General features: G+C 49.7%; 1 protein-coding gene across 5 annotated transcripts in view; it reads right to left on the bottom strand.

The window, feature by feature from the left end:
• Positions 1 to 2,104: 2,104 nt before the first annotated feature.
• CDCA2 (cell division cycle associated 2) overlaps positions 2,105 to 12,247 on the bottom strand; it is a 50,067-nt gene continuing 39,924 nt past the window's right edge. For 2 of the 5 annotated variants that reach the window (XM_007477816.3, XM_007477813.3), the window contains 4 exons: positions 11,266 to 11,403; positions 7,386 to 7,560; positions 5,046 to 6,362; positions 2,105 to 3,283 (listed from right to left, as the gene is read on the bottom strand). In XM_007477816.3, the coding sequence (XP_007477878.2) occupies positions 5,077 to 6,362; positions 7,386 to 7,560; positions 11,266 to 11,403 (1,599 nt within the window). In that variant the 3' untranslated portion in view covers positions 2,105 to 3,283; positions 5,046 to 5,076. Of the gene's footprint in view, positions 6,363 to 7,385; positions 7,561 to 11,265; positions 11,404 to 12,247 lie in introns of all 5 variants that reach the window. The other 3 variants (XM_007477815.3, XM_007477814.3, XM_056814559.1) reach the window with 3 other exon arrangements.

The following is a 12,247-nucleotide window of genomic DNA, read 5'->3' as shown; positions in this document are numbered from 1 at the left end:
TGGGTCCATTCACACCTCCACTAGTGTATTAATAGACAAATGTTTATTGGCACCTCTAGTGGCTCAGATACTGCACTACTATGCTGGGTGGTACACATCGAGGAGGAGAGTTCTAACATATTTGTACACAGGTTTCATTTTTTATCTATATATAAATGCATACATTTCTAGATCTATATCTGTCGATCCACATACACAACCTCTAAATAAAGAATGCTTGCCCGCCAGAAGAGTGTGCTCTACTCCGGATGAGATGTGTCCATAAATGACTGTACTCAAAGGAAGGATTCTCATGAATAGGCACAAGAGAGCATTGGAGGCTGGATGAAGGAAGGCTTCCTAGAGGAGGGGGCATTTAAGTGAAGCGAACCTAGAGCTTAAGTTCTCTGCATTTTCACTGGCTGTTCCCCAGACTTAAAATGTGGTTCTTCCTCCCTATCTCCTGGCTTCCTTCAAGTCTCAGCTCAAATCCAGCTTTTGGCAGGAAGCCTTCCTCTCTAGTCTTTCATTTGTCCTCTTTTGCTTGTTGACATATACATTGTTTGCATGTTGTCTCTCCCCATTAGAGTTCCTTGAAGGCAGAGGCTGCTTTTGCCTTTCCCTGTATCCCCTGACCCACATTTATGCTGTCTATTTGTACCCTGTCAATTAGGTCAGTGCCTACTAAGGGCTGGGCACTGGCTCACCCCCAGCCCATACCTGGTCTGCTCTTCTCTAATCCTGAGGTTGGAGGAAGCCTCGCTGGAGGCCGAGGGTCCGTGCCGGTCTTATCATCCCTCCTGGAAGCCTTCTCCTGTGCCATAAAGCCTTTGGTTTTCCTTCTCTGCTGCCTTCCTGGTGGCTGTGGGTGCCTTGGTCCCGTGATGGTTCTCTAGAAGCAGCTGACTCCCTCACTCCCCCCCGCACATCTCTGCCTCTTTTCCTTGCCAACCATGCTTCTCCCATTTCTCCTTCAGGAGTTTGCTTCATCAGCCCTCCTCTGCCTCGTTTTCCCTCCCCAGGGGTTCTTTTCCCCCTTCCCTACTTACTGAGGTCTCCCCCATTCTTAAAGAACCCTCATTGGATTGCCCCAACCCGGGCCCTTCTCTTGGCCTTCTTCCATCATCAGGCCTCAAACCGCCTCTCCTTACCCCATGAAGACCGCCAGATCCCCTCCCTGGACTTACTCGCCAAAAGCATCTTGTCCTGCGTCTTCTGAATGTGCATTTCCAGCCTTACACCGTGGGGCTCGGGGGAGGGCCAATTCAGGCTCCTGAATGTCTAGTTTCTTGGAGGCCCAGACCCACCGGAGCCCACTGAAACCCACTTCGAGACCCAGAGAAGAAATGACCGGGTCGGACGGAATGCGGTTATCCACTTGGTTTCCCCAGGGTGGATGGCTAGACCCATCATTTCCGAATCTCTGAGGCTCGATGCAATGAGCATCGCATCTAAACGGGAGCAAGTGGAGCAGCTCATGCTGGATGAGGGTCGCCTTTTGCTCGGACTCTTGCCAGAGCCTCGGGATCCGACCTCTTCCTGGACGATTTCAGCAGCCTCCTGTCTCCCCGTCTCCAGTTTCTACCTTCCAATTTATTCTCCAAAAAGTAGTTTTCATTTATTCATTCCTTCGTTCAAGCCCTACCTTCGTCTTGGAGTCAAGGGGATCATTGCCGTGAACTGAACAGAAAGGCCGCACGCCGTGGGATCCCGTCACCCACGTGCCCTTTTCCAGCCTCGACGCTTCCCTCCCGGGTACAAGGCTCTGGAGAAGGGCCCCGTCTCGCCCCAGGGAGTGGGGCCGGGCCTGCGAAGGCCCGCTTCCGTGACGGCGGCCATACAGACGAGAAAACGTGCCGCCCCAAAGGGGGAGCCGAGCTTCCGGGGCTGAAGCGGCGCGTCCTCCACACAGCGCGCACCAGGAGAGCCGAGCGATCAGGGCCCAAAGAGGGAACACGGTCCCGGGATCGCGCCTATCCGGCCTCCTGAGGAAGAAGCCCCACACAGGGATCCGGCTCCACACAGGCTAACCTTTGACCCGGGAACACAGACAGTGCCAAACGAGGCAAGATCTGCGCGGACCGTTACCGGAGAACTCGCTCAGCAATAAGAAACAAACAAATGGTAAAGAAGAGTGAACAGCAATTTGTTTTATTTTCAGAATCCAGCCAAAGAGGTTAGAAAGTGAATTTCTGTTTAACCTATTTTACTGGTAAGAGTCCAGGACGCTAGATGAAATCTGACAAAGAAGAAATGATTCTAGGCCGGCGGGATGTCTCTATTCTCTGACAGGCCCCCAGACCCTTGGTTGCGTGGGGAGAGCGGCATCCCTCTCCACAGCTGTCCTACCCAGACTCCCGGCACTCTCATGCTTTCCCAGATGGCCCCCCGGGGCTCCTAGGGGGGTGGGGTGGGACGGGGAGGGCTGGCTCAGCAGCAAGGAGAAGAGGGAAGAGGAAAGAGCAGGGAGAGAACGCTAAAGCCAGAGCCCGGAGGAGCTGGGGAGGAGCGGGCCCTCCTCGGCACAGGCTTGCTGGACCCGACGTGACTTAGATCAGCCTGCCTCCACGGGAGCTATCGGGGAGGCTAAGAAAACAAAGGTCTGGCGAGCGCTCGAGCTGGAACTGGGTTCAAGCAGCCTCTCCTCCCTGCGCCTCCCCCGGGGCATCGTCCCTGAGCTGAGATCGAGCACTATCGTGACGGTTCTGGGTCTGCATCGAGCTGGAGCTGAGCCCCGAACCAGGACTGCGTGGAACGGGAGCGGAGGGAGAGGGACCCCGAGGATGTCCGTGCGGGAGGGGAGCTGCCGGGGCTGACTGGCTGGGAAGGATCGGTGGGGCCCATTTACCTAGTCTTATTTTATACCAAATAATCGGGGGTCATTTGAAGCACGAGCACACAAAATGAAGAGGGGCTGCCTGGAGTTAGAACTAAATACAACAAGAAGCCTCATGTCAGGCTGCCATCTTCTGGTACAAAGCAGAATGTACATCAACATAAAAACCAATTCAATGACTCCATCTGAAAATGTTAGGATACAGGGAAGACTTCAAGAAAACGTCCTTCTGGGAAAGCTGCTTGGTAAGCTTAGCAGGCAGAAAAAATGGACACAACAGAAGTACATCATGATCTTTGTTTTTACCACCCATGAAAAAACAGTAAAAGCAAACAAGCATGATCCAATACAGAAATCTTAACAATTAAAAATTTTACAACACAAACAGTTTTGTTGGATGAAATGGCTTCTTAAGTTGCTTTATTTCTTCAGATCTTCTGGTTTTTTGGGCAAACTGCCTATTGTTATCTGTAGAAACCAAGTAAAATATTTGTAATGAAACATTTGGAAACCAACAGTAATGCAAAAGCGTATTCTACGATACAACACTTTATTTTCATCTTTAATCTGACAAACACGTTTACAATGAAAGATCAGTAAGAGATAAAGGAAACAGATACACATACCAAATATTTTCCCTTCCCTATTAGTAATGGCTGAGAATTGAAACAGAGAAAATTAAGTTTTAAATCGCACAAACATAAGAGTCATCTGATGCTGCGTTTTACTCTGAAAGACAAAACTGAAATCTAGATTATATGTCAGAGCCATTTTACCTTCATGTGCTACAATTAAGAAACAAAAGACAAAATACTGAGAGCCACAGACTAAATTTGTTGTTGGAAAAAAATGGAACCAGAAACTGAGCATTGTTTTTGAGGCACAGACGACTCGCTAACCATATCATCCACCATAAGGAGAAAGAAAAGAAGCTCATAAATGTTTTATATTGCAAAAAACCCAGTTTTGGAAACAATCCACCCTTTAGCAGGAGTTGGGATCACTTTGAGTGTTAATGTAAAATACATTAGTCTTAGCAGCAGGAGTTCCAGACCTACTGGTGCCAAGAAGGTAACGCAGTCTCTCCACAGAAGGGAAAAAATGCTACAACACAGCAGGAGCTTTTTTCCTTGTTGTGTTATTTATAAAGAGTTCGATTTGTTAACAAGTTAGTGCTATCATGGTAGAAAGGTTCAAAAAGGACTTCAAAGAAGACTCTGTAATGATACAATGATTTATATGGATTTTTATAAGTCCAAGACGTACAAGGTTTGGGGTCTTCCAAGTTACGCGTGCCCATTCGCCCAGCGACTGAGGAGACCCAACTCTAGTGCTGGCGGAAGCTCCTGAGTGGAAATGCTACGGGATAAAGGCAAGGGCGCTGCTTTAGAAGAGCAAACTTGGACCTACTGCCATCTACACGCTAGCAGACTCCTTGTCTTGGGTCTGACTTAAATTCTGACTATCAATTAAATGACTTCCTATTGAGAAGAAAATGTTCAATTAGCTTCCAAGTTAGCTATAGCTATATGGGTGATTTGGTTGCCAAGAATGACGTAACACTACATCTTAGCCAAAAGCCTATTCATTTGAAGAGATATAGATATCTTAGGTGAAAGCAAACAATGCCTTCTAGTCTAGATCATTAAAAAAAAAAATCTCAATGGTGAATTTATTTTTTGAAAACAAGTCAATGAAAAAATCACTTTAAAGATTATATATTTCATTTGGATCTTAATAATTCTATAAAATTTTCACTAAATAGACATAACATTATTGAGCATTTGAAATCTGAAAAGTGAATTCTAGCTTTTATCAATGACTAAAAAATTTTTCTTTAATTTCTAGATAAATGAAGTGCCTTAAAAAAAAAAAAGAATCTAGAAAAACTGTCTCAGCATGCTTACGGCATTTTAAAAGTGAACCCTAGCCTCTTTCTACTATTTTTTCATAATCTAGAGTTCATTTGATTCCAACGAACTCAAAATCCCTTCTAACTCTTACATAATGGATATCAATTGACTATTTTTCTTTCATTCTTACTTTGAGTCTCACTAAAGCAAGAGGAAGAAAAAAAATGATGAATTATTTTCCTTTAAAAAGATAATTACAAAGTCAAACCTAACATATTTTTAACTGGTTCAGTTTCTTGACCTAAGATGTTACAACTCTAAAGCATTCTGAAGAATGTCAACTGCAAAAATAAACAATCTTTGAAACATATAGTTACCTTCCCCCTTAGAAAACGAAGGCTGGAAATGTCAGATATTGTTTGGATTCTCTAATACTTCCATTTTTTCTAAGTCATTTGGATGGTTTTCCTCATTCCTATGAGAAACGCTTGTTCTTCTGTAGTATTTGGGACGAGAGGCATTTCTGTTCTCTGAAAGAGCAGATGTACAAAAGCTCTTCCTTCTGGAAGCCCCAGACACAGAATCATTCTCAGAGTTTTCTCTGCCTGAAACAGAGGACAAAATACAGGATGACCCTTGGGTGTAGGGCAGATTTTCAAGCTCTCCGCTATTAGATGAGCAAATTGTCCTCCTTTTGGCTTGGTGAGAAGTAAAGGAGGTGGAAGGGCCTGGAAGTGAAACCCAAATAAGGCCCTGATTTTCTGTATTTCTTTGAAATCTTGTGCTACGTCTGACTTTGACTCCACCGGCGCTTAATCTCTTAAAGGCTTCTTTGATAGACTCGGCTAAATTGTTAAAGAGTTCAGATTTATCCAAAGGTAAGTCTTCTTCCATGGGAGAGGAGGTAGGCAACTCATTTCCACTTTCTTCAAAATCGATCTTCTCATCATTTGGACAATAAATAGAGCTTCTTCTCAGCCTCTTTAAAAGATTCTTGTAACTTAAGAGGTCACTGCTTGCTTGGGGTTTTCTTCCTTTCAACTCTTGATTGTCACTTTGGGTTTGGTCCACGTCCTCTCTCATATCAGCATCTTCCAGACTATTCTCTTCCCTCTCTGAAGCAGCTGCTAAATGACTCATCTCTAGCCCTTCGCTGGAAGTTACTACAGAAGCATCTTTTTGCTCTTCACATCCCGTACTCAGTCCTTCATCTTCTTCCTGCGTGTTGTCAAAGCTTTCCGATTCACAAACACTTCCCACATCTGGAAGAAGAGCCTCAGGCGGCCACACAAAAAAACTGGAATTAGGCACCATCGGTGTTATCTCTTCCTTGGTTGTCAGAGTTAATGTCGGGGACAGAAAGACATTTTGGCTCTTAGTCTTTTTCTTCACGTGGTCTTGCTCCAGCAGCTGGTTTTTATGTTGAATATGGCCACTTCCATAAAATGATACCGTACTTACACTTGAAGAACTTTGGTCAAAAGAAACAGGACCAAAGGAGGATTCGCTTTCAATATCAGAAGTGGAGTGTTCCGAGGAAGTGGTTTCTTCATACAGTTGAGACAGAGTCAGGGTTTCTGGGTTCTTGGACAAAAAGGATTTTCTGGATCTTTCTAATGGTTTTTTTAGATCAGAGCTCATGGCATCCTCTTTGGAACTGTTGTAATCATCTTTGTGCATATCAGGACCCTCAGCTAAAATGAACAACCAAAAGAACACATGAAAACGGTTAAAATTGTGGATGTGTGTGTGCACGCTTTACTATAACGAAAGCTATTTTCTAACAAAAGCTCGGCCCACAGGAAGTGCCGCCTCCTCCTTCTCTCCCATAACAGTAACGCGAGAGGCTCACGAGTCAAGGAATATCTCCCGAGTCTATGAAAGCAGCTCAACTTTATATAATGCTTTTCAGGAGATATATATTTTGTATAGAATTTTTTAAAACTACTTTAATTTTTTCCCCATTTATAAAAAAAATATTTTCAATGTTTTTTCTTTAAATGTTGAGTTCCAAATTCCTGTCCCCCCGTCCCGAGAAAGAAAGCAATTTGATACAGGTTGTCCACGTGCCATCCTCGAGGAAGCCCCGATTCAGCGTGGAAGAGGCCCCCGATCGAGCTCAGGCTCGGGCGATCCTCCCCACACTAGGAGCTGCTCAGAGAGGCCGCACGGCCGAGGCCGGGGCTGGCGCTCGGGTCTGGCCCGCCGCTCCGCTCTAGCCGCGGGACGAGCCTTTAAGCTCTCCGGGGCCGCCCGTTCCAGGGACTTTATCTGTCACAAGTGGCCTCACAGACGGACAAAAATGAGTCCGAAGCGCCTCTCCACTAGCCAGGAACCCCGTCCAAGTGGAGGCTGAGTTTTTAGGCCAAGCCTCGGTTTCCACGTGCTTGAGAGGCGCTGCTGCTGCTCACACAGTGCACTCTCCAGTAAAACGGGGGAAGCCCGCTACAATGCAGGCCGGAGGAAGCGGGAGGCCTCTGCCCAGCGGCCCGGCCACGGCCCTCCTCATCTCCTCGAGCTTCTCTGCTCCCCATTGGGAGAGGAGGAGGGTCAGTGGGAGCCATGGCAGGCGCCGGAGGCACAGGGCAGGTGCAGCTGGCGTTCATGACTGCGTCAGCTGAAGAAGGGACCGGCAGAAGGAAACCGAACGAAGGGCCGTGCAGAGCCCCCTGCCCATCCCCAGGGAAAGGCTGCGGAGAAGCGCGTGGCCGCCCTACCTGTGCACCACAGAGCTGGGGAGCGTTGCGGGGTGGGGCTCTCTGGAGACGGGCACTCGGGGATCTCGGGAATGGGACTCAGAGGGGGTTTCCGGGAAGCCACCTCTCGTAATCCGTAGAAAGATTTCTTCAAACTCTTTCCCCTCCTTTTCTTCCTCCTATAATTTTTTAACACCTGAAAGAGGGAATCAAACGCCGTGGGTGAGGCCAGGGCGGTGCCAGCGTCCTCGCCGGGCATCACTCCTGCTTCCTACAAAGGGCCAGCCTCTTCCCAGTCAGAACAGAGGCCTCCCCCGCAAGCACGGGAGAAGGGCAGGTCATAAAGGAAGGCCACGTGCTCGGCTGCACGGCTGAGGAGCGCATGAGTGACTGGCAGCCAAGCAGCCCAAGCCAGAACCCAACAGAAGAGGGTTGGGAGGACAGGGAGGATGGGGAGGACGGAGAGGACAGGGAGGATGGGGAGGACAGAGAGGACAAAGAGGACAGGGAGGATGGGGAGGACAGAGAGGACAAGACGACAGGGAGGATGGGAGGACAGAGAGGACAAGAGGACAGGGAGGATGGGGAGGACAGAGAGGACAAGACAACAGGGAGGATGGGGAGGATGGGGAGGACAGAGAGGACAAGACAACAGGGAGGATGGGGAGGACAGAGAGGACAAGAGGACAGGGAGGATGGGAGGACAGAGAGGACAAGAGGACAGGGAGGATGGGGAGGATGGGGAGGACAGAGAGGACAAGACGACAGGGAGGATGGGGAGGATGGGGAGGACAGAGAGGACAAGACGACAGGGAGGATGGGAGGATAGAGAGGACAAGACGACAGGGAGGATGGGGAGGACAGAGAGGACAAAGAGGACAGGGAGGATGGGGAGGACAGAGAGGACAAGACGGCGGGGAGGATGGGGAGGATGGAGAGGACAGAGAGGACAAGATGACAGGGAGGATGGGGAGGACAGAGAGGACAAAGAGGACAGGGAGGATGGGGAGGACAGAGAGGACAAGACGACAGGGAGGATGGGGAGGACAGAGAGGACAAGAGGACAGGGAGGATGGGGAGGACAAAGAGGACAGGGAGGATGGGGAGGACAGAGAGGACAAGACAACAGGGAGGATGGGGAGGACAGAGAGGACAAGAGGACAGGGAGGATGGGGAGGACAGAGAGGACAAGACGACAGGGAGGATGGGAGGACAGAGAGGACAAAAGGACAGGGAGGATGGGGAGGATGGGGAGGACAAGACGACAGGGAGGATGGGGAGGACAGAGAGGACAAGACAACAGGGAGGATGGGGAGGACAGAGAGGACAAGAGGACAGGGAAGATGGGGAGGACAGAGAGGACAAGAGGACAGGGAGGATGGGGAGGACAGAGAGGACAAGAGGACAGGGAGGATGGGAGGACAGAGAGGACAAGACGACAGGGAGGATGGGGAGGATGGGGAGGACAGAGAGGACAAGACGACAGGGAGGATGGGGAGGACAGAGAGGACAAAAGGACAGGGAGGATGGGGAGGACAGAGAGGACAAAGAGGACAGGGAGGATGGGGAGGACAGAGAGGACAAAGAGGACAGGGAGGATGGGGAGGACAGAGAGGACAAGACGACAGGGAGGATGGGAGGACAGAGAGGACAAGAGGACAGGGAGGATGGGGAGGACAGAAAGGACAAAGAAGACAGGGAGGATGGGGAGGACAGAGAGGACAAGACAACAGGGAGGATGGGGAGGACAGAGAGGACAAAGAGGACAGGGAGGATGGGGAGGACAGAGAGGACAAGAGGACAGGGAGGATGGGAGGACAGAGAGGACAAGAGGACAGGGAGGACGGGGAGGACAGAGAGGACAAGACGACAGGGAGGATGGGAGGATAGAGAGGACAAGACGACAGGGAGGATGGGAGGATAGAGAGGACAAGACGACAGGGAGGATGGGGAGGACAAAGAGGACAGGGAGGATGGGGAGGACAGAGAGGACAAGACAACAGGGAGGATGGGGAGGACAGAGAGGACAAGAGGACAGGGAGGATGGGGAGGACAGAGAGGACAAGACGACAGGGAGGATGGGAGGATAGAGAGGACAAGACGACAGGGAGGATGGGGAGGACAGAGAGGACAAAGAGGACAGGGAGGATGGGGAGGACAGAGAGGACAAGACGGCGGGGAGGATGGGGAGGACAGAGAGGACAAGATGACAGGGAGGATGGGGAGGACAGAGAGGACAAAGAGGACAGGGAGGATGGGGAGGACAGAGAGGACAAGACGACAGGGAGGATGGGGAGGACAGAGAGGACAAGACGACAGGGAGGATGGGGAGGACAGGAGGACGTAGAGGACAAGAGGATGGGGAGGACGGAGAGGACAAGAGGATGGGGAGGACGGAGAGGACAGGGAGGATGGGGAGGACAGAGAGGACAAGATGACTGGGAGGATGGGGAGGACAGAGAGGACAAGAGGATGGGGAGGACGGAGAGGACAGGGAGGATGGGGAGGACAGAGAGGACAAGACGACAGGGAGGATGGGGAGGACGGAGAGGACAGGGAGGATGGGGAGGACAGAGAGGACAAGACGACAGGGAGGATGGGGAGGACAAGAGGACAGGGAGGATGGGGAGGACAGAGAGGACAAGAGGACGGGAAGGATGAGGAGGATGGAGAGGACAGGAAAGACGAGGAGGATGGGGAGGACAGGAGGGCAGGGAGGATGAGGAGGATGGGGAGGACAAGAGGACGGGGAGGACAGGAGGACAGAGAGGCCAGGAAAGACGAGGAGGATGGAGAGGACAAGAGGACAGGGAGGACAAGAAGACAGGGAGGATGGGGAGGACAGGAGGATGGAGAGGACAAGAGGATGGGGAGGACGGAGAGGACAAGAGGATGGGGAGGACGGAGAGGACAGGGAGGATGGGGAGGACAGAGAGGACAAGAGGACGGGGAGGACAGGGAGGACAGAAGGATATGTCCTGATGAGCCTAATGATCAAGGTCCTCCATGCCGATGATGACAGCTGAAGGATGCTGCTAAGCAGGTTGGGGTCTCATCAGAGACGTCTGAACAAGCCAGTTCATGGGGAAGGGGCAGTCTGCGAGGAGTGGCCTCTGCTAGGGGATGGCAATGTCAGGATGCTAACTCAGGAGGCAGCTGACAAAATGTGCAAAAATGAACCAGCAGAAGCTCATCTAGAAGCTCTCAAGTGGCAAAGTGCCGGACGGTTTTCCACCTGGTCCACAGGATAATGAGTGAAAGCGGGCTGCATCCTTGCGAACAGCCCCACCAGGAGCAGCTACGCCATTCGCGGAGCCCTGCACTACCAGGGTCCTCCCAAGCCCTCCAGGGCCCTCATGTTGCCTCGCCGGGGCCAGACCGGAGGCCACAGCTCGGGGTCTGTTTCAACATCTAGCCTAAGACGGACTTTAGACCAGACGCAGAACCCCCAAGTGAACTGGAGTCCAAGTCCCAGAGCGCTCACAGAGTCGTTTTCAGGTCTTACTGACCAAAGGAAGCACAGTGCCCAGCGGGGCTGCGCATCGGGATGCGGAGGAAGACAGAGGCAGGGGTACCAGGGGCCTGGAGAGAGAGGAACTAGAAGAAATGGGGATGCGGTGCTTTGAGAAAATGAGCAGCTATGGGGCTCAGTGGATAGAGAGCCAGACCTGGATATGGGAGGTCCTGGGTTCAAATCTAGTCTCAGACACTTCCCAGCTCTGGGACCCTGGGCAAGTCCCTTCACCCCCATGCCCAGCCCTCACTGCTCTTCTGCCTTGGAATGGAAGCGAGTCTCGATCCCAGGACAGAAGGTGAGGGTTTAAGAAGGCTCTCCTCTAGCTCCTTTCTAGTGGACCCACTGCAGAGGGAGCTTCGTCCCAGTGGCGCTGCACACACTTACCGGCATCTTTTTCGATGTGGATCTGCTTGTGCTCTTTGCTGCTTGGGCTTTCTTCCTATGCGGTCTCTTTTCCTTATTCTTAACATCTATACTAACTAGGTTGCTAAAACCGTCCTCTTCGGTAACACCGGCCAACTGCTATAGCAAATAGAAAATTTGAAGTGAGAGAAAGATGATAAGTTTTAAAACTCAAGTGTGAGTCATTAGCTATGGTGCTAAAATAAACAAAAAGCACACCTCCTGCCTATTGCATAATTCTTTTTGTAAATTGCCCCTACTTTTCCATGTGCTGGTTTCCTCAGACCCACTAAATTTAAAGCTTGAAGAAAAAAATTGGTGGAAAATCCCATGACAATTTATCAACCATTTCCAATCTGATCTTGAGCTGACACAGAATGCTAAGACTGTTCTGTAATACCATTTCCATCTAAAGAAGGAATAAACTAATCATTTATTTTTAAAGATCAGAATTTATCAGATGAGGTAAGTATTTTTTGATTGGAATACAAAGAGATAAAAATCAGAAGGGGGTACTGAAATATTTTGAAATTGCAAATAAGATTCGATTAATTAATTCAACAGCTCTTAAATTGGAATCATTCAGAGAACATTGTTTATAAAACAGCTCTTAGATCTCATCCCCCTCCCCACCCAAGGCTGCCTACATCCCCCACTAAAATTTCATAAGACAATACAGCTACAACAAATGGCAAAAAAATTTCTAAATAGAAACAGTTTTCATCAAATTAACACGTCTTGGAGAAAACATCAAGTTTTAAAGGATTTTTCTTTTATAAGAATTCACTGGGGGACAGCTTGAGAGCAAGGTCTAGAGACGGGAAGTCTTAGGTTCAAATCTGGCCTCGGATACTCCCCAGCTGTGTGACCCTGGGCAAGTCACTTAACCCCCATTGTCTAGCCCTTACCACAGTATTGATTCCAAGACAGAAGGTACGGGTTAAAAAAAAAAAGAATTCTTCAC

This window comes from Monodelphis domestica, chromosome 1, assembly GCF_027887165.1.
Source record: "Monodelphis domestica isolate mMonDom1 chromosome 1, mMonDom1.pri, whole genome shotgun sequence".
NCBI lineage: Eukaryota > Metazoa > Chordata > Mammalia > Didelphimorphia > Didelphidae > Monodelphis > Monodelphis domestica.
The sequence above is the reverse complement of the archived record's forward strand: the minus strand, read 5'-3'. Positions and strand labels throughout refer to the sequence as shown.